We start from the raw sequence: 27,421 nt of genomic DNA on the forward strand, positions 1-27,421 counted from the left end.
TCACACCGCGTCCGGCGGATACCGTCTCTACCAATAAATCCTCCATAACTAGAGACCTTATAATTAAAAGAGTCTAGCCATAACTGGCCATAAGGCGATTTTGTCAAAATCCTACGAGAGAGAATACACCTTCAGTACATTCATTATCGCTTTCTCTTTCTATCTTTCTCCTTCTTTGTCTCTTTTCTATCTCTTTCTCTTTTTGTTTTTCTCGTTTTTGACAAAACTGGCGGAGCAATCAAAACTGGCTGTCTTATGATCAGACTTTAATTCGAGGGTCTGTATCCACAAGCGTACTGGAATGAACATTGTAAACGAGGTGAAAATGCGAGGCGAAAAGTGAACAAATTTATTAGATTTTGACCAATTAAATCGTAGATACTTTAGTGACGTCTCTCAGTTTTTACCTCGTTTCACGATACGTATAATAGGCTCACTGAACTAGAGAATTTCTAGGCATAAGATAAATAGGTTTGTTCGCGCCGTTCGCGGTCTACGCGTCTACGGTACGGGGCCGGGGGACGGGGTTCACTCGACTTACACGTGCTTACACGTGACTACACGGCAACGGCAACCGGCAACGACAGCCATTTCGAAATTCGACTTCGACGCTTCTCGACGCTCTTTCACGCTTACGACGTCACCGAGGCACGAGGCTCTACTGCGTTCGTCGCGTTCACAAATTGTTATATTGTTATCGTCGTTTATAATCAGCGTTCTTCTTCGTGAAACACTCCACTTCTCTATAGCGATTCGGTGAGTCGAACATTCTGGTGTGTCACATGCCGATATCTCATTCTACGATATATCTCGTCTCCTCTTTCCATTTCCCAACGCCAATAAATTGGATATATCGCAGTCCGCAGTCGAGAACACACGCGTATCATTTCTATTTATTATGCATTTATTAGGTATACATTTCTCGAAACTCCTTTTCTGCATCGTAATATTTTTTTGTTTTTCTGCCGCACCCACGTGCCGGCACATGCTCGACAATCAACAATCCTTCGGATTTCCAACGGATCATTCTCGTCTCTTTACAACCAACAGTTTGTTTTTTTAATGAAAAAGACGCTTACATGACGCTAGCATGTGTTAACGGGATGCATAAATCGTACCCGTAAACCGTAAATCGGAACTAACGCGAGATACTTGAAACCGGAAAGTTTTATTTATTTATTGAAATATAAAAATTTAATTGTGATAATTTTTAATTTTTATTAATTCCTGATATCACACTACATCACTAGAGTGCTATAATAATGCACCAGTGAATCCAACTAAAAATACTTGGATTTTTAATTAGGAAAATAGAAAGAGTGAAAGGTGGAAATAAGAAAGTATGGTGCTATTTCAAGACGAAACAGATATACATCCATACTAGTGGAAGAAGTCATTTATATCTCTTGTTCAAGTATTCGTGTCGCTCATCTAGCTGTAACATTCTGTTACTGTTTCTGATTTAATATTTTGTTTAATTTTCTGTTTTTCTTTTTCAAATATATATAAACTTATTACAATACAACGTATACTTAAAAGATAACGTTTAATGTTAGTACAAGAATTTGTTGAAAGAAGTACAATATATACGTGTCATAGTTTTTTAATTATTACATTTTCCCTCGGACACTATCGTAATATATGTAACGATTATAATATCTAGTAGTGTTGAAAATAAAAACATTTTGACAATTTATGTTTGAAGGGAATAAATTCAAGCTTGTAATTTGATAGATAATAACTGCCAAGAATAAGAAGGTGTGAATGCAGACGCAATTTATAATTATTGTAAAATTGTTTAGGTACAGTGAGGGGGACCTTGATGTATGTTGCAGGACTTTAGACGACTCGGTGTGTCTTAGGTGTCAAGGACAGATTTGGCCTTCTCGATGGATTTTGCACAATGATATGGTGCAGTTAACTTTTCTGCTTCTGCATTTCATTGTTCTTCGCTGATGAGTGGTTTGCTGCTCGGTCATCTTTGTTCTCAATCAACTCGAGTTGATTGAGTTGATTGAGAACAAAGATGACCGAGCAGCAAAGATGATCATCTTTCGTCGTTTTAGCTGAGAGAGAGAGAGAGAGAGAGAGAGAGAGAGAGAGAGAGAGAGAGAGAGAGGAAAAACAGGAAGAAAGAAGAAAGAAGTTTCTAAAAGGTAATGCTAAATTACATAATAAATTTAGTTCATAATTTTTGGAAAGTGTTGTGATTCTACTACACAGGCAGATTTAATTGTCTATCATATTTCAAAGAGCTCTGTGAACGTCTAAACATCCATGCCAAAAACGCCAATTCGCCAATTTAAAGCCAAGAAGGTTCGTGTGGTTGACTAAAAAAAGAAAGCAGTGCTTGAGGAAACATCGCAAAGAATGGATATCCAATACACTACGTGAGAAAATTAACTTTATCTTGTAATCTCTTCGACATGCTGCGCCGTTGTTGTTTTGACAAAATTATTTCTTTTTAGTGTATAAGAAATTGAAGATCGGCATAAGTTACTTGGCCAAGGCGCTTTCGAAAGAGAAAAAAAAATCGATAAATATGATAGAAGAAATTGAACAATTACACAACAATCAAATTGTGAGTATTATTTATATGACAATATAGTTCATATTAACGATTTGGAATTACGAGAGATAATCTCTCAGAGAATGTAAATTTCTTTATATATATATTTTTCAAATTTACATGCTAGTTTTTTTATTTATATATATTATTTATTTCAGACTGCAATATCCAATGTACTGAATAAGGCAAGTCACATGATTCATCTCCGTGACCCACAATATTTAAATACAAAACTTGTGGGTCATGGAGATGGATCATGTGACAAACACTATCTCTATGCGTCAAGAGCCAGAACACAATCCTACTGTGTCATCTGCTTCAGCTGGAAGTAAGGAATATATTAAACTTAAAAAATTTTCCATTTTAACACTAATCCCTTCAACGTTTTTTCCGCCACTTAATTCTTCCAACCATGCACTTTCGTGTCCCAACGCGTTGATTTTGATTGTTCGTCGTTTCGAGAACAAATGAGCTATGGCTCTGAAATTTCTGCCTGACGTTCCCTACTACAACTTTTTTAGAGGTGGGAGGGATTATCCCACGATCGTTGGGTTCCCGGAACAAACGACCGTTAGAAACGCGTGGGACACGAAGGTGCATGGTTGGAGGGATCAGTGTTAATTTTTCTTTTCATGATTTATGTATTGTCTGCGTCATTATTTGTAATGTCTAGTCTTTATATTTCAGGGAAAGAATCTTCTAATAAATCATTAAATATAGGTGTCGTGAAGCCTACAGTGAGTGGGAAGATTATTACTAACATAAGCCCACGATTATCAGACGATTCTGATGATTCGAGCGTCGCAGAATAAATTATTGAGATTCAATTTAATTTATAAAGGTTTCGAGCAACGATCCTTCGTCTTTTAAGGACATTATTTTTTTTTTTCATAAAACAAGTTTAATCGTTTTTGGATATGTTTTTGGATAAGTGGTATTTATTTAAATTTCAACGTTTATCTTATGAATATTATCATTACAAAGATTTGAAATAATTGTATAAACATATATCTGCGTTATAGTTGCATTTGTTACTGTTATATTAGAAATTTTGTTTAAAATATTATAAATAGAACAAATATGTGTAAAAAATAAACGTACTTTTTCTTTGAACAACTTTCTCTTTGAAATCTTAAAGTTCCTTGACTCAGCCATTTTGATATAGAATTTGCGATTTCTGCATCGGTTATTTGTCTGTGTACTGCACGAACAGCTTCTATAATACAAAAATGCTATATTATAATTAAATATATTAAAAATAAGTATACGTAAAAATATATACATATTAACATAAAATGTACATATATATATATATATATATATTTTTGTAATTTTTTGAAATTTGAAAGATACAGGCTAACTTTTAATATGTTTACATTATATCACATATAAGCTGTTGCTTAGGATTATTCATAAATTTAGTACAATTAAATACAAAATAATTTTATTGATAACTTATATATTTTTTTTATTATTATGATACTAAATAAATGTTAATTAAAATATTAATTTAATTAAAACAAATTGCACAATTAAATTACAAAATAAACTTACGTGTGATTATATTTGCCAGTTTCAAGTCTTTGAAACTATGTTTATTTTTTCTTCCAGCCCAGCTAACTGTTGAGCCAATGGATTTGTTAGCATCTTTTTAATATGTTGCGTATCATAACATGTGAATTGTTTCCACCAACCAGTTTCAAATATTAAACTAGAAAAGTAAATATAATTAATAATGTTATATGACAATAATATATAATACAACTAACATTTTGTACTAATTAATAATTAAAATTATAAATATAAATAATAATTATAAAAATTATAGAAAAGTACAAGTGAATATTCTAAACATTCCGTCTTTAAGAAAATATGTACAAAACAGATAGATGCTTGCAAATGTAAAAATAACTTTACTGTTGAAAAATTATTCAATACATAAACAATTAAATTCCTTTTACAAATCAGTCAATTTACATGCATCTAGACATTATACATAGTAACATAGTAAAGGGTGATAACATAAAGAATATTGAAAATTATACCACATAATTCTTAAATTTTTCTTCGTTTAGTTGTTCCTCAAATAATTTTAAATCTTCATATAATGAAATTGGTAATTCAATATTAAATTCATGCTCTATGTTTATTGGACATGAAATGTTCTGTTTCAATCCAATTAATCGTACTTTGCATTGTCTCACTCTTGTATATGAGTTTATTTAATTTAGACAACACTAGCTTCTTAAATTCTGAAAGGATAATGTTATAAATTATTAAGACACGGTTGCACCAACGTTATTTTGGCTTTAAGCGAGACTTAACGTGTGTAAAACTATCTTCATCTTTCTTTCTAAATAAATATACATACATCTCACTTAAAGTCGAACTAATGTTGGTGCAATCAAGCCGAAGTAACTTTAGTATTTTACATATGTGAACACTTTTAAATATTGTAAATAAAATATTGTTTTATCTGTATGTTTTCATAAAAAATTAATTTGTTCATATACAATATTTTGCTGAAAAAAAATGGATATAAGAATATATTTATATTTATTTTTAAAATATATTTATTTTTTATTTATTCTACATTTTATATTTTATATTTATAAAATTAAGCATTTTTATATTTTTTATTTTTTTTTTATTTTATATTTTTTTATTTTTTTTATTTTTTTATATTTATTTTTTTTATTTTTTTTATTTTTTATATTTATTTTTTCTATTTTATTATTTATTTTTTTTATTTATTTTTTTTTATTTTATTATTTATTTTTTTTTTTCTATTTTTTTATTATTTTATTTTATTATTATTTTTTTATTATTTTTTTTATTATTTTTATTAATTACTTATTATTTTAATATCATTTGATTTTAAAATTGATAAAAACATTTAATAAATAATTTCTTATAAAATGTCATAATTATCATAAAACAAAAACAATGTAAGTTGTTGTTTGTTGTTGTTGTAGTTGTTGTTTGTTGTTATTTACATAATAAAACACATTGCATTACTGATACAAGACAAATGACTTTTAAATATCCCCTCTTACACTCCTATTCCCATATATTCCCACGAACTATAAACAGAAATTGCATAATTTGCCATTCCTGAAAATTAACTTATTGTAAACGAGATAAATTAACTCCACGCGCGCTGATTGGCTCGAAAACTGAACGAGTGCGCAGCGTCGGGAATGGGCGCGTTCAGCAGCAAGCCGCTCAGTAGCAGTCGAACGTGAATGGCTCTTACTTTTAGAACCAACCAATCAACGCAGCGTGTTGATAAGACGAACTCAACAGTTGTGTCTGCTGAACGCGGCCAATGCTTCATCTATCTACTTACACCAGTTACACCATGGCCGCGGCGATGCCCTCTCGGCAAGCGTTCGCGCGGGAAATTGCGGGAAATTGAGCGCCGAGCGGCTCGTGAGGTTACCTGCGGGCTGCGTACGCGGACTTGGAAGAATTTGATGTAAGATTGTTGTGATTTTTCCCGTCAACGATGTCGAGTCCTATGAGACCGCCGAGGACTCCGGTTCCGCAGGACGACAGCCGTTCGCCGAGTGGCACGCCGAGACGGCAACCTCGGACCCCGACCTCCGTCAGGACTCCCTCGGTCGCCGGAACACCCAGTGTCACCGGTACACCCAGTGTCGTCGGCTCCGTCAGAGGTTGAGGAATATCCACAAATTGAGACAGTGAGATATGTTCCATTCAAGCTGTTATATTCGTTTTTCTTCTTGTCACACGTAGGTACACCTCAGAGGAGACCGGGCAACAATCCAGTAGACACGCCGTTACGATGGGGCAACCGTCAAACGCACGAGACCATCGCACCGTCGTCGGAGGGGTTGTCCTCCGTGCCACTGTCTTCTCCGAATCGACAGGTGCAGACGAGTCCTCTCGCCGCTGGTATGAGCGAGATAGAGCTGTCCTCTCCGCTGAATTATGGAACCCCTAGCTCTTTGGCGTCAATTCGTACTCCCCGCAGTGGTGTCAGAGGTACACCTGTTCATCAGAGACCAGACGTTCAGTCTGACAGGCGTGTGCGGCAAGTTAATCTGATCGAACCGGTAAGTTAAATGCATATAGCAATACTGAGATAAATGAAATTATTAAATCGTTAATATATAAATTTTATTGGCAGATACCAGAGAATGATGAAGACAGAGAGAGAACATCCGAGGGTGAGAACGGGGGCCCGCAATTGACAATCTGGGGCACAAATGTCGTGGTGGATCGTATCAAGCAGCAATTCAGACGATTTATTTTGTACTTTATCGACCCAGAAGCGGAGAACGACGAAATACCTGAGAACATGAATCTGTCAGAGCCGCTCTACACGCAGAAGCTCGAAGAGATACATATACTGGAAGAACCTTATTTGAATGTAAACTGCGCTCATCTCGAAGCATTCGACTCGCAGCTTTACAATCAGCTGGTATTGTATCCTCAGGAAGTTATACCGGCGTTCGATCTAACGGCAAATGAGATATTCTTCGAGAAATTCCCCGGGGCAGCGTTGGAACACTCGATTCAAGTACGTCCGTATAATGTTATGCGGACCACGAGTATGCGCCTTTTGAATCCAGAGGACATAGACCGATTGATCACGGTTACCGGAATGGTCATTAGAACGTCAAACGTCATGCCGGAAATGCGAGAGGCGTTCTTTAAATGCATCGTGTGCTCCTTCACGACGACTGTAGTCATCGACAGGGGTCACATAGCCGAGCCCACGGTGTGCACTCACTGCAACAACAATTTCTGCTTCAATCTGATACACAATCGCAGTCATTTCACCGATAAGCAAATGATCAAGTTACAAGAATCGCCGGACGATATGCCAGCTGGTCAGACTCCTCACACGGTGGTACTCTTTGCTCATCACAATCTAGTTGACGCTGTCTCGCCAGGTGATAGAGTTTCTGTCACCGGAATATATCGCGCGTTGCCGATACGCGTTAATCCTCGGCAGTCCAATGTACGAGCTATCTACAGAACGCACGTTGACGTTGTCCACTTTAGAAAACAGGACTCAAAGCGGTAAGATGTATTCCTGACGAATACTTTTATTTTACATTATATATTTATTTTATCGCTATTTAAATTCTTATATATATTCTATTCTAATATTAATTAATATATTCAAGCTAAAATGAATAAAATGAAATTAATATATTGAAATATGAATTTCCAAAACGAATTTACTTCATACTCCTTCATTTCTCCAATCAGTTTCATAAATATTAATCAATATATCATATTCTTATTCATTTTTGTTATGATTTATTGCGTACGTAGATTGTACGAGCAAGAGGACGGCAAGAGTCATGCGTTTCCACCAGAAAGAGTGGAACTATTGAAACTGCTGTCGCAAAAGGAGGACATATATGAACGAATGGCGCGGCACATTGCTCCCAGCATTTACGAGAATGAGGACGTCAAGAAGGGTATACTGCTGCAATTGTTCGGCGGCACGAAGAAGGAACAGAGCGTACGGACTAAGAAATATTTCCGGTCCGAAATTAATATACTTCTATGCGGAGACCCGGGTACGAGTAAATCGCAACTGCTACAGTTTGTTTTCAATTTGGTACCGCGCTCGCAGTACAGCAGTGGAAAGGGTAAGTGATTTTTGATAGCGATAATTTCAAATCTAATTTTAGCTTTTATTCGTATATTCATGTTTGTTATTCTTTCCTCAGGTTCCAGCGCCGTGGGTTTAACCGCCTTCGTAACGAAAGATCCCGAAAGCCGTCAATTGGTATTGCAAACTGGCGCTCTGGTGCTCGCGGATAATGGTATTTGTTGCATCGACGAATTCGATAAAATGAACGATAGCACGCGCTCGGTGCTGCACGAAGTGATGGAGCAGCAAACGCTGAGTATCGCGAAAGCGGGTATCATTTGTCAATTGAATGCGAGAACTAGCATTCTGGCAGCGGCTAATCCTTGCGAGTCACAGTGGAATAAAAATAAGACAGTAAATATCCATTGACGATTATGCATATTTGATATCGAGCTAATGAGCATTTGTGAATAAATGTTTTACATTCGTTTCTAGGTAATAGAAAACGTCATGTTACCGCACACGTTGATGTCACGCTTCGACTTAATTTTCCTGATGCTCGACCCGCAAGACGAGGTGTTTGACAGGAAACTTGCCAGGCATTTAGTATCGTTGTATTATAAATCTGAGTTGGAAGAAGAGGACGATATTGTGGATATGAGCATCCTGCGTGATTACATAGCCTACGCCAAGGAACATGTTCATCCTGCTCTTAATGAGGAGAGTCAACAGAGGCTGATCCAGGCTTACGTCGATATGCGTAGAGTAGGAAGTGGTCACGGGCAAATCACGGCTTATCCGAGGCAATTAGAGTCACTTATAAGACTCGCCGAGGCGCACGCTAAAATGCGATTCAGCAGCGTAGTGGAGATCTTGGATGTCGAGGAAGCTTGGAGGTGAGAGACAAGATGTAATTAATAATATTAGAAAAATAAAATAATATTGGAAACATTATTTGTTTATGATAACGGAACTCCATAATTATCATCAGATTACATCGCGAAGCATTGAAACAATCTGCCATCGATCCACTGAGTGGCAAAATCGATATAAGTATCCTAACGACTGGCATGTCGTTAGCAGCGAGAAAGCGTAGGCAGGAGTTGGTCGAGGCATTGAAGAGGCTCATCAAGGGGAAGGATAAGGCACCGACATTAAATTACCAGAAAATTTTCACGGAACTGAAAGAATCGTCCAGCACGGTAAATTGATTTGTCCGTTATTATTCGTGCGTCGTTTGCATTATTACGATTCTATTCATTTGCATTGTTAAGATTTTATTTTACCTTTAATACGCGTGTTGTGGAAAGTGTGCTTTAATTTCGCTTTTTATTTTTTAGTTGGTGACGCGCGAGATGTTCGAAGATGCTCTGAAGGAGCTGCAGGATGACGGTGTTGTGATTGTAACCGGCAAAAATACCATTCGCGTTTGTTAAAAAAAAATAAATTTACCTTTGCATCACATTCTTTAGAATAGTAATAGTGATATTATACAAATATAACTAATAATCCATTGGTACTATCTTGGTAAATCTTGTAAGAAATATTGATTGCTAAAATATTTTTTATATCGAAATATTTTTATTTTTGTAATAACAGTAAAAAAATTTTAATAACCGATAATTACGAAGAATTATAATTTATGATGCTATATAAATATTTTCTATTTTCTAACTGTTTCTCGAATTGCTATTTTTGCTTTCAGTAAAACACAATACTTCAAAATTTATATAATGCCGAATCTTCACGCCGAATATATTATACATTTTTTATGACGCGTTATGTTTCCAAAAGTCTGTTTTATATCGGCTTTCAGAATTTACTTCGATTGGAAATGAAGATTAAATTTTTGCAGTGGCTAGAGTTTGAGAAGGTTTGAGACACACACACATTGATTTGTACATATTTATGATAAATTCATTGCGTCTTGAATCAAGGTGGGCGTTCTACGATCACGTTTTCTCGGTTCTTTGCAAAATTCTATCGTAATTGTTTGCTCGACAAATGGCTTTTGCACTAGGTAATTGTTAATAATAAAACAATAACGATCAAACGCGTATTAATTGCGTATCAATAATTTGAAAAGTCTTGTAGACATAGACGTGTGTGCGTAGAGATGGATGTGTGTATTAAATTCCACGCCTACGCCTCGTGCGCGGAGGCGTCCCGGCGGAGGCGTCGTACTACGTTTTGCTCTTGCGATGACCTTGGAAACTCCCACGTTACTCTTAGCGCCGGGTGGTGGGGGACATTCGTTCATCGATGTCCCAGCCACCTACACCGGGCAATTTTCACCCCTCCGTACCACGATGCCCGCTGCGCCCGTAACGATCAATGGTGAGAGGGGTAGTCTAAGTATCCCCCGAATTATCGTATCCCAGGAATCGAGAAAGTGGAATTCGAGGAAATTTAAGGATACGCTCGCTTTCCGGAAGTCAGTTGTTAATCTTTTATTGGGGTAAGATAAGCCACCTTACAATATCACCCAATATACGCAGAAAGGGACGTTGTACGCATCAGATACATATTACGCCTGAAATTCATCAAATTGTTTTTAAGAATTCTCTTTCCTCCTTACTCTTTGTTTACAAAATTTCAATTTAGACCAAATTAACACTCTATTTAATTTTCCTAGCGGAGATTGTTCGCGTTTTTCCCGCGTATTCTTGGATTAAGCTGCAGCTGGGCTGTGTCACGAGAAAAGTTCTTAACAAGCGAACCGTTTTCCGGTAAATATTGCTTTCTGTTTTAACAGAAAGCTTTTAATGACAAAGTTACTTTATTAACTTTGTCATTAAAAGCAGGATAAATGCTTGATATTTCAGTCATCAAAAAATCCACAAAAGAATTTCTTCGCACGTGTCCCGCGTAATTGAGATTTTGTTCCGCTCGAAATTTAATTTCGCCGTACGCTATTATATTCGCTAATAACGTGTTATTTTCTCTCTCCCTTCACGGTAACCCATCGCAATATACGGCTTCGATTTCAAAGTTCTTCAGTATCAAAATTAAATTCGATACATTCCGTTACGAGTTCACCGGCGGCTGGCGTCCAATTTCGATTGTCATCCGATGCGCTCGGCGCGACTAGCCGCGCGAGAGTGCCCCATCTCCACCCTCGTTGCGCGGGGCACGCGTGCACGCGCGACTCGCCCCCGTGGGGATTTGCACATGTGCGCTGCGCACACCCCGCGCACCCTCGTCTATGAACGGCTAGCCTGTAACCGACCGCAGTCGCACGTGTGAGCGTAACCGGCGAGGGAGGAAGAGAATGGAGTCGCGCGTAGAAAGGGGGGACGGATGGCGAGGGGGATGAATCGAGAGAGAGAGGGCTCCGGGAGAGCGAGACGGAGGGAAAGGGGACGGAAAGAGGCGCGGATGGGGGGTTGCGCTCGATCGTTAAAGCGGCACGACTGCCCCTCCACCACGCGTTCCCTCACGCCCAAGCCGCCCATTCATAAAGTTGTGCCCACTAATTCTTAGCATCCCCCCCCTCCCCGTTCACTCGCTTCCCCGGCATCGCGCGAATGTAGGGTGATTTGGACAACAGAGAACGATACAAACGATTCGTTTGCCCTTTGAATTTTTATTCGCATTCAATTACTCGCGTTTTTCCGCGTAAAATGGAACAAAGAGAAGGCAAACGATGGGAGAAGATTGAAAACGATGAAAGGTCGTAAATTATAATTTGGGTCTTGATCTGTAATAAAAAAATGATTCTACATCAGACCAAATCCTTAGTATCCTAAATGTTTGATGATATCAGCCAAAAAGATTCCGAGCTTATTCGTAGAAATCCTAAGGGAAACTGTAGATACAGTTGGACGGCGCGTCAATAATTTAGTATTTTTCATTAATAATATAACATCTCGCGTTCGATATCTCCTTTTCTGATTTTTTTTACAATGTTGCAGGACGAGAGGGCTTTTACAGCTGACAATGACGTTAATGCAGATTTTATTGCCGGCTCGACGGCGCGCGATCCTGCCGCATAAATCATTCCCGTTTTATCGCGGCGAGAGGCCATTAGAGATCCGCGCCAATTAAAGATTCATTGATGATTAACGATCCATGACGTGTTCGCGCGAGAGGATTGACCGCGGAGCGGTCCTGCGCGGCGCCAACGCAACACCTGTTCCTCGGGAATGAAATCCCCGACTTGCCCGATCGACCCTGGCTGACGGCTGAAGGTCGTCGTCGTCGCTGTCGCCGTCGTCGTCGTCCGTCGTCGTCGTCGTCGACGGGGGAAGGTCGGGGGTGGTTGGGATGCCGCAGTGCTCCCCGTGTGCGAGCAAATAAAAGGCCGCCCGGCATTGAGCGGGTGCCTCCATTCATGGTTTCCGGGCGCAGGCGTACCGCGAGGAAACCGCATGGCGCTGCGCCCGGGGAAGGGGTCTCCGCGAGAGAGAAGTTCACCTACGCAGAGCCCCCGGCATCGCGATGCGTGGGCGACGTGGGTGATTCAGAGGTAGAGCGAGCCGGAGTAAAGGGCGGACGGTTCTGTTCCTTCGCGCGCTCGCGCCGGCTCCCGGCTCCCGGCTCTCGGCACCGCTCGGCTCGCGACCCTCTCGGCACGACGGAGGGTGGCACGCGCCCTGGCCTCCGAGAGGAAGTACCACGAGCGAATCGCTCTGAAACTCTCCTCGGCTCGTCCGCGTGGTGCAGCTCCGCGGCTTTTCCGCCGGTCGGTTTCCGCTGACGTGTGACACGTCGAGTGAGTTTCGAAGCTCTCTCTCTCTCTCTACCTCCCTTCGAGAAGCTCCTCTCCCGGGCGAACCACCTGGGATCCTTGTGCCAAAAATACGCGCGCGGGAATCTCGCCCAGAAACCGACGCTCGTCGAGAATGCGGCGCGGGAAACTCGCGGAACATACGCGATCGCGACCCGACGATTGTTCTCGAACCTTTTGACTCCTTGTTTCTTTTTTTTTTTTCGAAGTATGCGCGTTTTTTGCGCGTCGCAGCCTAGATCGCACGTTTTACGTCGAAACGACAGAAGTGAGAAAAGTTCAGTGGGTCTTTGCATATAAAACGGTTGTTCACAAACGCTTTTGCGGTAAAGCTCGGTGTGCTGATTGCCATTTCGGCAATATTCACGTTTCATTACTTGTACGTTATTTTCGTAATTTTATTCCTTAAACGCTCAGTGGGCCTAAACTCAGTTGGCCTGTTCACCCTTCGAGATTTATCAGAGAGATCTCAGTTCTGTAAAAACAATCAGTTACCTGTAAGTCATAATTTTTACTAATTGTTTAAAAAACGATTTGTCATAAAAAACGTTAAAATATTTTCCGACGTACGCGCCGTAAATAAAGATCGTAGTAACAAAAAGATTGTAAACGCGAGGAGTCGATGCTTCGTTGGGTCCAGCGTGTTCGACGCGATTAAGTAGTCGAGCTCAAGCATTACGACGAACGGTGCGGCCCGTCATCCAGTTAGCCGAGTTACCCGCTGCCACGGGAGTCCGTGGATCTTCTCTCGCGTAGCCGGAGGCATGCAGAGATTCTACCCGCCTGCATCTGACACGAGGGGCCAGCTGTACTGCGTCAATGTCCAGTCGTCGAAGGCGTTGATCCTGGAGAGATACACGAGCATAGATATCCGGGAAAGCATGCTCGCCGCACGCCAGTACGACTGCTTCGCGGAGGGGCGCACGTACGAGAGGTGAGGACTCGTGCTCTCTCTTCAGCCTCATTTACCACGTTCGCTTATTTACCTCGTCGGCATTTCATCCATTTACTCCGCTTTACCGCGTAGTTTTTACGAGGTAAAACGTCTGCCGTCCTTGAGCTCGCAATCAATCGCGTTTCACCTTTACGATCGTACCTGACGTCACGATTCTCGCGACGGGGTTCCCCGTTGCTCACGTAGCCGTGGAGGGTTTCCGCGGTGCGGCATTGAAACGCGAACGAGAGCGAAAGTGGCATTCAGCGCCCGCCGGTGAAAACGAAGCCGGCGGACTTCGATCGTTCTTATAAAAAATTCTAGACGTCGACTAGTTTAGCAAGACTTATGAACTTGAATAAAATATTTAAGTCGTCCGAAAAGTACGCTATTAAATATTAAAGGACAAAATTTAAGCCAATACCTCGAGTTAAATAACACGTTTTGTTAATTTTAACTGCCATGTGTATGTCGAAATTTCTTATTTTAACACAAAACCGTATTATTTTAACTCTATTGGTTTAATTAAATTACGACACATTGAGTAGAAGCAGTAGCGACCTATAGGAATGGGTAAAAATGACTTATTTTGATTATATGTAATTTGACACTACGAATTTAACAATGTATTTAAAATTCGAAATTACATAAAAAAGTGAATCCTTTGCCGAGGATTCACGTTGACTTAAGACTGTTGCTGCTTATTTCTCAATTTTGACCAATCGTTTTTCTTTTCTTTTTAAATAAACATATATAAAGCTTGATTCCGCATGCGCAATTAATGCTGGAGGAATTATAAGAAATGTGGCAAGTGCCTACACACACAAAAAAAAGGAGAGCGATCATCTTTATTTCTTTTTCTTCTCGTATATCTGAAAGCAGGAATTCCTAGGATTTCACGACAGTTCGTTCACAATTAAGGGTTGAATTTTACAAAGGGCACGCGGGGGAGGAATGAAGCCCGCGGTGTTGCTCGATAAAAAAAATGTACGAAAATTCCCGGAGATGCGAGCAAATCGATACGCCGAGCGGGACAAAGGGATTTCGATACGAGCGAAATTTGATCGAGCCGTGTCGATACACGACAGACAGCAGACCCGTTGTGTATTTTAGGTAAATATTGCCGGATCACGCATGCCTGCACACTCGCAGGGCGGCATGAATGCGCGAGCACGCTCGCACCGAAACGGCACGCGCGACACACACGCAGCAGGTACACGGCCATTTTACTTTCTCCGTCTTCCTGACCCTCGAGAGGAAAAGCGGATCTGACCTTGGTCGCCATGGCGATCTCAGGGATATTACCCTCCGCGGGAATATCCAGGAATATCATTCGCCCCGGAGCATTCCGGAAAAGGCGCAAAGTGCCTTCGATTATGCTTTTCGATATGTTGTGCGACAACATAATAATAATAAAATAAGAATGCGACCTGTGCAAATTTTATTAATTTCGATTCTTAACTGCCACGAGGAGTGCACGCTGATAGTGTCAGATCGATAGCAGACAATCCGTCGGATACTTTGCACATGTATATACATACATTTCGAGATGAATGTCTATAGTCAGCTTGAGATGAATGTCAGAGCGTCGCGGACTTTACGTGTTAGTAGTTAACGGCAGATTCTTTAAATCATTTCGAGATAAAAGTCGATCTTAATACTAAAATATCATGGCTATAATAGTTTGTTTAGATGAGAAGTGTTTCAATTTCAAGAGTTGACCGATAAAACTGTCCAAAAATCGCGGACTCGAGCGCGATAGCGAAACTTAAACTACAATATTAAAATCTTGTCGATATTAATCTCATCATCTCGATATTGATATGTCACAATAAAGATTTCATGTAATTTTTTTTTTCCAAAATCCCTAGGAAGGTCCACCAATAACAGAGATATTGTGAAATAAAAATTGTAAATGCAAATATCAATATAATTTATAATATATTTATAAATATACATTAATAAAAATCTTACCGACAGAACCTATGATTTTGCAAAATCACTGAAATCTCTTAATAAGATTGCGTAATTTTTATTCATTTCATAATATTCCCGGTTTTTTGTGGATTCTCTAGAGATTTTGGAAAAAAAAACGAATTACACGAAATCCCTGCGTCGTATATTTAGAAAAATATCGTCGCGGAACGGAGCTTGAAATTTGATTTTTCTAAATAGATGCGGAGTCATGGAAAATTAACGCCGCTGCTCCACCATTTTGGTCTTATAATGGCTTTAAAGTGGTCGCCTCGCAACGCTGCAAAAAGAGAATACTAACGAGAACGATTTTAATCTCAGTTTTAATATAGTTCCTAGCAAAGCGAGGGAACGGATATGATTTTGGGATTAATCCAGAGCATCGCGCGACAAACACGCGGACTTGTTGCTCGTTATATTTATTATGTGAAAAAGCGAGCAAACCTTTCCACGGCCCTCTGGTGAAATTAAATATTGTTTACGCACAAAATGTTAACATCGGAATACGTAAAATAATCCCTCTGTGCGATTAATCCACCGCTTATTTCCGTTGGAAAATATTATGTTTACCAGTGTTTACAGTGGGTTACAGTGAGAGAAATATTTTCAGATTTATTATTATCCAGTATATGCGACAAACCTCGTTAAAATTTCTTGTTATACGCGTGTAATGAATTCGGAGCTCGAGAGAGACGTTTGTCCCTTTCGGTGATGTAGAGAGATCGATATTTTGTAATAAGAAAAGTTTGTCTCTCAAGTTCTCGTTATGGGGTATTAAAGTTAACGCGTTAAAAGTAAGACACCCTGTATAATTCGAATATCATACAAAGTGACCTCGTCACGATCGCGAGACAAATCCTTGTCAACAACGCGAGACCTGAGACCTGATCAGTTTCGTTCGGTGCGAACGAAAGGCAGTGGTGGCTCAAACGTCAACAGGGTTCGTTGCAAAGGTTCGTTTCGCGAGAAGAACAGGTAAATCGAATCAATATCGACGAGGCGGACCCGATAAGAATTGCGATCGATCGTTGGAGCGAAGTTTTTTCGCGTGTTTATCGGTTTATCAAATTTTGTACAGTGTCTAATAATAGATTTACCTCGCAATTGCGAAGTCACGTCTTATAACGCCTGAATTATACATAGCACATCTTATACTTCTAGCGCGTCACTTCTCTTCAACAATAGGTCCTTCCGTCGGTTTGCAATCGATTTTCCATTACGAGAAATATGAAAGAAAAAATTATCATTTATGTATAATTTTAATCATCTTCAACGTCGTACGTTTTTCAAACTTGTTTACGGCTTCCAATTAGCAGGACAGAATTTGTCATCGTTATAGCATGCAAATTTTGCAAATACAGCAATGTATTAAACAGTGAGAGAAGTCGCGAGATAATATTTATACGTTATACGAAATGTTTTTATTCGAAATATCGCACTTGACAAAGCAGAGACGTTTAGTGCAAGCTGATTTTGCCTACGGTTGAAACCGTCGTAATTTCGAAGAGTAGAATCATCTCGTTATTATATATAAATATCTTGCGAAGCTCGAGCTTCCTTTGTTACGAATAAATGTAAAGGTCATCACAATTATCTATTTTCTACCGGTATTACATAGTCAGTAAAGCAAAGGCAATCTCTTAAATTTAAAATAATCTTTTAAAGAATAAAATTTTGTTTAAAGAACCACGAATTAAATTTTACTTTAAAATAATTTAAAAAATCCCAACGCAGCAATCCTTTAAGTCCGTTTTCCTTGGATCGCGTCGTTGTTGATTTCGCTCGTTCGGATACAAATTTATCTTCCTCTTGGGAGCTCAATTCCGTTAAACTTCCAAAGTTCAAATGAATTTTATAGATTAAACGTGAAGTATAATAAGATAAATCTAACATTTTGTGAACCTTCCGAGAATCACGGTGCACTAACACGATTAGATAATAATAATAATGAGAAAAAAGTACGTTGATAAGTTTAAGAAAACAGTATGATGATCGAGACGTCGTATTTCAACAATTCGCCGTAACTCTTGTTTCAGGAAAACAAGATTTTTCAATCGTGCAACCCAGGAGAGCTCCCTGGAGCTTTACCAACAATTCTTGCCCACCACAATGAATCAATTAAAATCCCCCCGCAACAGAATAGACTGTAACCGTCATCCCATGCAAGTAAGTAGCCCCCAAATAATTGGTAATAATATTTAAATTATTCCATCAATACGTCAGTGTTAACAAAAAAGTTTCTTCTATCTTTCTGTAACATGTTTCTTTGGCAAACAAAAAAATTTATTCAATCGAATTCTGTTCCCAATTAACTAGCAATGTAAAAGTTCGATAAAGTTCACAGCCTAATTTTAGAAATCATTCCAAGAACGATTTCTGTATATAATTTTCCGTTGTGAAGTAAATTCTTAAGCTAGTAAGCGCCAAATTCGTATATAAAGTAAATAGCAGAATTTGTTTCAGCTCACAAATAAGCCTCGGAAGCAAGATGATCAACACTTTACGCCAAAGAAGTATACCATCGCTAAGAAGGTCCGGTCGTTTCCGGACTCCAGTCCGGATCGCTTCCCGAAGCAGTTTTCTCCCGGAAATATGTCGCAGCAGCATTCCAACACGTTGACTCGTTCGATCCTCAGTCGTGCAGATTCCTTGAACGAATATCCGAGGCTGTACAGTCAAAATTCAATGCTGGCCAGTTCGCTAAGCTGTTCGAGCGAGAGTCGATCGAGCTCCTCGGATGACAATCTAGCGAACCATTCGCCAATTCACCAGCTGGACACCGGCTCACCGGACCACTTCGAGTATTTTCGAGTGTTTGAAAATGCTAGCGTGACTGACATGCCCGGCCCGAGCTTCTCGGGCGCCAGCTATCGAAGCGAGAGTTGCCAGGCTGGCTACGAGACGTTCGAAGATCTCAATATGAATCTTCTGAAGATCGATTTGCTGGACGACATCTCGCCCAGGCGACAATCACCCGTACGCGAGGAACGTGGCGCTAAGAGGGATGTGCTCAACGAATCATTTATAACGTTGATGACGAAGGAGCTGGAAAAAGACGAGAGCGATATAACTGTACCATCGCGGGAGCAGCGAACTCGTAGCCCGAGTAGCCAGAGGGACTCGTCCGATTTGCCGCTGATACCGTCGATTTCGGAGGAGTTGGAGGTAGCGAGTGAAATAAAGAAGGAAAATTATTCGGGGCAGCAATCACCTGCGGGCGAACAGTGGACCCACGGCCTAAATGTGGAGGAGGACGCGTCCAGCGCGATCTCGGCCAAGGAGGAGGCGGCGAAGGAGACGGAGGAGGACCAATCGTTCGATTCGCTGAGGGCCATGATGTCGCCGTATCAATGCAACGATCATCCGTGCACTCAATTTCTTTATTGTCAAACCTGCTGCAAAACCATCTGCAAGGAATGCGCCACTCATTGCATTTATAAACACGTGACGGTGGATTTTATGGAGTTCCTCGAGAACGCTCAGCGCCAGGCTGAAGATGTGCTGATCGAGGCCTACCTCGGGATCGACGTTCTCGCGGATGATATGGAAAATATGGGGGTGAGTCAATTAATTGCTCGGTCGACGCGAAAGTGATCTATTGTCTTTCTTTCTGACGGGGTGAAGTTCTACATTCTACAGTAAGAAGAAGAAAAAAGAAAAAGAATACTTTATTTTAAATTAATTAACTTGATTTTGTGCACAATTAATGCTGAAAAATATAAGAAAATACAGCAGCAAGTATTTCATATATAGGAGTAAAAAAACCAATTATTTTTATTTCTTACTTTTTTTACATCTATAAAAACCCTATAATTCTCTATTGATCACGAGATATACATAACGAAAGAATTTTAATTAGATTCAGAGTTAAATTGATTAAAAGTTTAATTTAACTCTCCACTGAAATTTTATTAAAGAAAAATAAATTATACAACCGGTAAATGGAAAACATTGATTAAATTATGAAGTTAAAAAAAAAATTAGGTACACAGATATCTATAATACGTGATTTTTAAATCACGTGGCGTTTTAGAAAAGATTAAAAATTAAGTTTTAGTTAAGAGTTAGGGATTGAATAAGGAATAATAATTTAATTGAGATAAATGCACATATATACGTAAGCATAAAATAAAATTTGAAAACATACGTCCAAAAGAAAAGAGAGGGAGTTCATTATATGCTATTCTTGCAGTTGGACATTGCAGCGTTAGATCAGAGGACCAGAGAGGCGCTGTCCGATGTGAAGTTCTTTTCACGTAGAATGTGGTCCGCGGTGGAAGAGAGGGAAAAGAAATTGTTTAAACAAATTGTGGAAACGCGCCGATGGAAGTACGAGGTTCTTCATGAGAAGTACATGAATCTAAAAGAGGACAAGATACGACTGTCGCAGGCCGTCAACGCTCTCAAAGGCGCCATTCATGACGCGCGATCGTCCCCAGCGTGCAGTCCTGACGATCTTCTGCAGAGAAAAGATATGGTGTTGGCCGAGGTACTTCATCATTCAAATTTATTTAACTTTTACTTTAGCACATTACGAATCTTTGAATATTTAAAGGTTCTTTTAAGGGTTCTCCCCTTAACAGCATAATGCAATTATCTACCGAGGCAAAACTACTCATGTTTCTTTTTTTTTCATCACTGGATTAATATATTTGAATCAACATTCTTTATTCTTCATTATATGAAAAAAAAATTTAAAAAGTTGATTCGAATTTGTTTAATTCAATAGTGGAAAAAATTTTATTAATGATTACAAAATGATAAAGAGACGTCTTTTAGACGTTCTGCATGCTTGGGAACTTTTCTTTCTCAACAAAATAATTAACGACGATACGAGTCAGGCGCGGTACGTGGTGCGCAAATAAAAAATATATAAATATGTTTCAAATATGTAAATACATTTCAAAAGTAAACAAACGTTTCGGCTCTTTTTTTGAGCCATCTTCAGTGTTTGTTGGAGACGATGTTAATACATTTCTGCTCGACTTGAGGTAGGAGACTCTTTCCTTAAAGAAAAGTCGTATTATGCGAGCTGGGAAGCACGAACAAAGTGGATATAGTTTCCGCTGCGAAAAAAACGTAAAATTTTTGAAGTACGGAAATTATTGTACACATATAAAGAAAAACGATGGAAGCTCACCTCAGGATCGACAGTTAGTCACAGAGTTATAAAAATTATATAGAGTCGCACGATAAGGAAATAATTATAGTGAGTATAAAATGTGTCAAGTGTGGCGGTTAGAGATGGAATGAGACGCGGATCAACTTGTCAACAGGTCAAAGATTGAAAATATAAATAACATTATCATATGTACAAGAGCTCGGATGACGAAGACATTATTTACTGAACCTAGGACGGGATCGGATGAGACTTTATTTATTTGTTTATTTATTTATTTATTGGTTCAAAGAAAGTGCCGAAACGTTCGTTACTTTTGAAATACATATTAATTTTTCATTTGCGCATCACGTACTGCGCCTGACTCGCATCGCCGTTAATTATTTTGTTGACATTTTACGAGTCTAACTACATATTGAATTTTTTTCTCAATTTCGTATTTGCAGATCTGGCAAATTCGTCAGAGCCGGAAGACAAAGGCCCGGTCTGCTCGAGACGAGAATTGGATCTCCTTCAGAAGTTCCGACAGCAACGTGCTGTCCGTGATCGCCAATGGGGGAAACGTCCTGGTGAACGGCCCGGGCACGATCGGGGACCGTCTACCGAATCGCGATTACAAATCGTCGCAATCGTACTTCCCGTACGGAATGAGCGACCAGATGATACAACCGATCCCACGTGGTCGTCCGATAACGGACTACGATCGCAATATCTGCCTCCCTAACCGGAAGCACGAGTTGCAGGTCAAGAGCACGGACGTCATAATCCTCGGCTACTTTGGCGAGAACAATCCTGACAATCTTTGCCGCCCGTGGGGATTGATTTGCGACAATGAGGGTAACATCATTATCAGCGATCGGTCCAACAATCGTATACAGATCTATCGCGAGGACGGCACACTGATTAGGAAATTCGGGAGCTATGGCAATGGCCCTTGTCAATTTAATCGTCCAGCTGGAATCGCTGTCGATGCTAGACGCCGCCTTATCGTGGTCGACAAGGATAATCATCGCGTTCAGGTTGGTGACACGTGGCGCGTTTATGAATGGTCTTCTCATATAATATACTTTTTTTCTTTAAAGCATATATCAAGATTACCACATGGATGTGTAAACTACAACAATGGAATCATCGTGTTTCAGATTCTGACAATGGAGGGCGAGTTTCTGAGGTCCTTCGGCGAGCACGGCGAAAAACAGGGCCAATTCTGTTACCCGTGGGACGTGGCGGTGAACTCGGCCTGCGAGATCGCCGTTACAGATACGAGGAACCACCGCGTTCAGTTGTTCAGCCCCGAGGGTATCCCCCTGCGCATGTTCGGCGGCCAACCGCATCTGCTGAGGTACCTGGACTCGCCGCGCGGTATCTGCTTCAACAACGAGGGCAAGCTGATTGTCACGGACTTCAACAATCATCACGTATTGATAATTGAGTATAACATGGTGGAGATGCGCATACTTAAATGCGAGAAGGAGACGAAAGGCAAGAGGCAGGACGGGGAGACCGGCGACGGGCAGAACGAGGAGAACACCCCCACGTTTCAGAGACCCCAGGGCGTTATAGCGGCCGACGACGGCAGTATTCTCGTCGCGGACTCCCGTCACAATTCAATCAAAGCGTTCAACTCGGTCGGCTCGTTGATCTACTCGTACAAGCCCGGCCAGGAGGAGATGGACCGTCCGTTGGGCATAGCTCTTCACTGGGACGGTAGAATGGTGTTCACGGATTACGGCCGTAATTACGTGCGCCTGGTAAAGCTGGAGCACCACATGGACCCGGTGCCAAGGAACGCTATCATGTTTGGTTGACGCCTCAGGATCGCCGATGCGTTGTCCTGATGATTTAATGGAAACTTTCGACGAGGTTTCCGCTTGCGTCAAACGTGAACAGTACGCCGGCTGCCGTGGGAAAAGTTATCGCAATTTTTACACTTGCAACGCGTGGCAAGATTTTTGAGCCACCAGTAAATTGCGCTAGGAGGTATGATTTTTTGCGAAGAGAAACGAGAGGGGAAAGTCTCACCTATTAATTGGTGAAAATAATCGACAATGTGCGAAAGATGAAAGTTAATGTTTTTGCGCGCGCGATGCCGCCTTGTACGTGTTTTCGATTTCACATACACACATACATTACACACATTACGATCGATTCTGAAATAGACGTTCATATATGAAAGCTTATTTCGCTTTCAGATTTTTTTCACTCCGTGTAATTAGTGAAAAAAAGGACACATTGTTGCGAGATCACTTTTCAAACGCTCAATTTTACTCTTGAAAAAGAGTTGTAATTTACCATTTTAGTACATCTACAATGTTCGTCGAAATAACGTGCGACTTTTATCTTCGATTAATAATTTTTGTTCTCGTTGTTATTTATCTGTTATATTTAAATTGTACTATAAGAATTTTTACAATTTTATTGTGTAACGCATTGTACCTCCTGGTTGGATGGACACACGAAATGCTCATGTAGCTCAGACATTTTTAGATCTTTATTCTCCATCACGAATGAAGCAGTAAGATATTGCAGCGGAGAAAGAAAACTACGCTATATGTTTTGAGTGACCAAACACTCGATCGACAATGCATCGTTAAGGAAAAGAGTAACGAAGGGAATTGATCGAGTTATCGATAAATCCAGATATAATCAGCGATCATGTTTTATTAATGCATCTTATTTATTGTATGTATTATATGTATAGAAGATTCGATTATCAGTCGAATTTACGGTAGATGCATTTTTCTGTCTTATTAGTTTTACAAAATTAAATCATGAATTTAATTAACTCCAATTTAGTTGCGGATTGCAAGATTTGTTTCCAAAAGATCTCTTTCCAAATGCAATTATGCATGACGCTGATCACAATTGTTTTATTTAGGAAATCCAATTTCGCAAAGAGAAGGTAGAAATTGCGATAGGATTAATGCATGCATATTTTATATTTTAACTTTACGCTTTTATAAAATTTTTTTAAGTATGTAATAAAATGTATCACAATTGAATTATTTTATTTCTATTAATTTTTTCACAATATTTGAATTTCTTTAAATATGTATAGAAAATGCAGAATATTTATAAATTAGGAGATTTATACACATTATCATCAAAATCAAACATTTTATAATCAAAAACTTTTGTCATTTTTTTTAATACTCTTGTTTTTTCTGTATATTTCTTTATATATTTAGATTCAATAATTTTTAGTGTAATGGAAGATTTTTAATTAATATTGAGTTCAATCGCATTTTTTTCTCAATATTTTAATTTTTAATACGTAACAGAATTATTTAACAAGTCAGAAGATCTTTAGTCTAAACTTTAATATATTTTACACAGTAATCTTTATCAACATTTTATTTTAGTGGATTGATTGATTTAGTAAATTAAGTGAACGGAGAAAAAATGTCGATCGAAAAACAGACAACGAGATATTTTGAATACGTCAGATTGGATGAAAAAGCGTTAAATCGGAAAGTATCCATCCAGAAGAATCAATTTCTTAATTTCCGTATTTAGCGTCACTGTCTTCTTAAAAAGAAAGTCAAGAGAGGCAACCTATATTATTAGTAACGTTAAGTATTAGCCAGTAAGTTCGTTGTTAAGGTAACTACCTAAATAATGTTAGACATTAATGTGACTAAATCGTTATGGTTGAGGAAGATCAGTACAAAATGTGTGCGTGCGCGAGAGAAACCGTTAGAAATTGGCTCGTTGAGAGAGGAAGGCAGCGGGACGTTGATTGTTTTTTCGATGGTTGGTTGTTTAAAAATCTGGTTGAAATGGAAATTAAATGTATATGCATCCTTAAGCGCCGTTGTGAGGGGCACGATGCGCATTTAACGAATTATACGATGTATGTAATCGTACGAATGGTCCACCGACTCTCTCGGATCCGTTGCAAATTTTCACGAAATGTTCCTTGGGCATCTTCCATATACGAGTATCTTGGAACAAACAATATATATATGTATATATTGTTATTATACTGAGGTATAATAAGCTGATACCATGCAATATATATATATATATATATATTGTTAGAGGGATCATAAGATCTCAGAAATTATAATTCTTCTGTCTCTAAACTGCGGGATGACGTTGGTCGTTTCTCGAAAAGATGAGTATCTCGCGTTGAGCTCTCCTTTGAAGCTATTCTCGATTATTATTCAGAATAACGAAGTAGCATTTATACATAGAGAAGAAATATTTTTAACGAAGAAAGTAGAAAATTACCTGATGGAAGATGCGCAGCATAAGAGTATGAAAATTCTATGAATGCCTTCATGTGTGGGAAATTGGTATATCGCTCGAATATCTCGTAAAGTGGCGGCGGTGTTATACTGCCTCGTGAGAAAATTATCTCATAGCACTTACACAAGGTGCTTCTTGAGTATTATCTATAATATTATGGTAGTTGATTTTTTAGATCATTTGCTTATATGTTTCATTTTTCTTTATAAAAAGTTTCAAAGACGCAAAGTGAGGAACAAACGAGATTTTCACTTGAGACTACGAAAGAAAGAAACTTATATAAAGAAACTTTTATAAAGAAAAGACTCATATTCCTTTATAAAACTTTTTTTAAATAAAATTACCTCAAACATTCTAAAATATCAATTCCTAAAATATTAGATAATATTTCAGAAACACTTTGTATAAAAGTGTTCAATGCAATGTGCTCACTTAATGTGCAAGTTAAACACATAAAGCAGTCACATATTGCGTAGCCACTTTGCGACATATCAAGCGTAAATACGCGCGTCGGTATTTTTTTAGAAAAAATGAACAAAAGCGCGTGAGCTTTCACGAGAGGATCCGGAAGGGATAGTGCGACTTTCTTTGAACGATCTTTCATAAGTGTACGACTAGAGAGAAACTTTCTACGTATATTAGACGACGTTCTGTATGTGTTATGTCCGTTACACGAGATGTTCAATAGAGATCAAACTTCTTCCTAGATCGCGTTAATGATTCCCGGGGAGTCTACAGGCGACGCGCGACGGGAAACGATTCCTCGTTTTTTTTTTTCGCGAAGGACGTTGTACAGTCCCTTCTATCGCGCGTCACTCCGAAAAAAAAATAGCGCATCTGCGAGAACTCCATTTATATTCTCGCGCAAGTTATTACTCCGCGTATCAAGGCAGATTTTAACATTAGAACTACCGAAGAGCAGTCAGTACAACAAGACAATTTTTTTAAAGTAATTATCAAATTTATAACGGTGCATTTTCTGAGATTTTTTTCTGCTACAAATGATTAAATTAATCAATTCACATTTTCTCCTTACACTTACAACTAAATAATATAAATTAGTCGTCGGTAGCTCTAACGTTAAAGCAAAGGTGCACGCTAATCACACGATCAATGCAACGATGAAAATCCGTTTGAAAAACGGGCGGAAATTCAATAAGCTTCTTTCTGTACAGACGTGTCCCCGCGGACGAATTGTTGAGAGCAAACAAAGACAGGACAAAAGAAGATTTGGAAAATCTCCAAAAGAAAGGTTTGGAAATGTCAAAAAATAAAAAAAAAATTAAGAAAAAATAAGAAAAAAAAGAATAAAAAATAATACACATTTGTCCGAGAAGACACTAAAAGAATGTTCCCCGCATTCATTTTGCATATCATAAATTTGCTCATACAGCAGTTTGTTACTAGCCTTTAAGCAACTTTTTTGAAAGACAAATCAACTTTCTGGGAAACGTGGCGCATTTTTTATGTCAAGTCTTCATGTTAATCCGTCGATGACGCGTGCGCTTTTCTTTATATGGACGAATAGAGGATGCTTTCTTATCAATAAGCTTACCGATATGTATCTTGTGTATGTGTGGTATCCCCCTCTGTGTAGTATATAATTCGCATTTTTTGTAATGTTCTTATAATCCTTTAAATAATTTTAACACAAAATCTTACTTTAAAATTAGTTTAAAAATTTTACATTGCGTAAAAAAAAAAAAAAGAAATTTAGCCCTCGCAGCTTCGCCTTTGTCTGCCTTTTCTGTTGTGTCTTTTGTGTACGTGTGAAGCGTTGACAGTGTATGCTGAAAAGCAGAAAATGTATAAATTAAACAATACAATATGTCGAAGAGGTGAGCAAAGCATGAGCAGTGAAGCGAATGCAGGAATCGCAGCGTTCATCGACAAATTTCTCCATATGAAAGTTTATAAGAGTTCTTCTTTAATAGCAACGCAGTGCCAAACTATGTAATTCACGAAAAAGAATAAAAATCAAGTAGAAAAGAATGCACAAACTGTGGAATTAAATTTACAACGCGTCGTTTTTGCGGTCAATGCGAAAATGGTGCTCAAAGTATCAAGATCAGGTTATCAATATCGAAGTATGAATAAATGCATTGAACGAAATAACGTCGTAATATAATAATAAAAGGTTCTATAAACGCGCTTTCACGATTATGTAACATTCGTGAATAAAAGTGGAAAGAAAGATTTAAAAGTTTTCGTATTCTATTGCAATTGCCAGAAGGTCCATCGATTTAATTGAGTTTTTCCAAGTATTG

At 38.9% G+C, this 27,421-nt stretch overlaps 2 protein-coding genes and 1 long non-coding RNA gene across 8 annotated transcripts; all 3 read left to right on the forward strand.

The window, feature by feature from the left end:
- The first annotated feature begins 138 nt into the window (after window positions 1-138).
- Window positions 139-3,599, forward strand: LOC139820990 (uncharacterized). 3 transcript variants are annotated; one of them, XR_011734157.1, is made up of 6 exons: window positions 139-277; window positions 457-756; window positions 1,803-2,156; window positions 2,469-2,654; window positions 2,728-2,897; window positions 3,257-3,599. It is a non-coding gene; the product is annotated as an uncharacterized lncRNA (long non-coding RNA). The 3 variants fall into 3 exon arrangements; XR_011734156.1 differs by lacking the exon at window positions 2,469-2,654 and having other exon boundaries at window positions 149-756; XR_011734158.1 differs by lacking the exons at window positions 2,469-2,654; window positions 2,728-2,897; window positions 3,257-3,599 and adding an exon at window positions 2,224-2,272 and having other exon boundaries at window positions 149-756.
- Window positions 3,600-5,916: 2,317 nt separating this feature from the next.
- Window positions 5,917-9,611, forward strand: Dpa (disc proliferation abnormal). Of its 2 annotated transcripts, none has more exons than XM_071791345.1 (8): window positions 5,917-6,246; window positions 6,329-6,648; window positions 6,723-7,621; window positions 7,880-8,202; window positions 8,284-8,503; window positions 8,993-9,043; window positions 9,139-9,349; window positions 9,488-9,611. In XM_071791345.1, the coding sequence occupies exons 1-8, from the start codon at window positions 6,078-6,080 to the stop codon at window positions 9,581-9,583; spliced, it is 2,289 nt and encodes a 762-aa protein (XP_071647446.1). In that variant the 5' UTR covers window positions 5,917-6,077; the 3' UTR covers window positions 9,584-9,611. The 2 variants fall into 2 exon arrangements, with proteins under 2 accessions (XP_071647446.1, XP_071647445.1); XM_071791344.1 differs by having other exon boundaries at window positions 5,918-6,246; window positions 8,284-8,561; window positions 8,643-9,043.
- Window positions 9,612-9,762: 151 nt separating this feature from the next.
- On the forward strand, window positions 9,763-27,146 carry LOC139820808 (uncharacterized). Of its 3 annotated transcripts, none has more exons than XM_071791340.1 (6): window positions 9,763-13,810; window positions 17,821-17,950; window positions 18,248-19,342; window positions 19,977-20,273; window positions 21,350-21,922; window positions 22,046-27,146. In XM_071791340.1, exons 1-6 carry the CDS (start codon window positions 13,641-13,643, stop codon window positions 22,709-22,711), a joined length of 2,931 nt encoding a protein of 976 aa, XP_071647441.1. In that variant the 5' UTR covers window positions 9,763-13,640; the 3' UTR covers window positions 22,712-27,146. The 3 variants fall into 3 exon arrangements, with proteins under 3 accessions (XP_071647441.1, XP_071647443.1, XP_071647442.1); XM_071791342.1 differs by lacking the exon at window positions 9,763-13,810 and adding an exon at window positions 16,285-16,737; XM_071791341.1 differs by lacking the exon at window positions 9,763-13,810 and adding an exon at window positions 16,286-16,759.
- The last annotated feature ends 275 nt before the right edge of the window (window positions 27,147-27,421 follow it).

Source organism: Temnothorax longispinosus, chromosome 10, assembly GCF_030848805.1.
Source record: "Temnothorax longispinosus isolate EJ_2023e chromosome 10, Tlon_JGU_v1, whole genome shotgun sequence".
Classification (NCBI taxonomy): domain Eukaryota; kingdom Metazoa; phylum Arthropoda; class Insecta; order Hymenoptera; family Formicidae; genus Temnothorax; species Temnothorax longispinosus.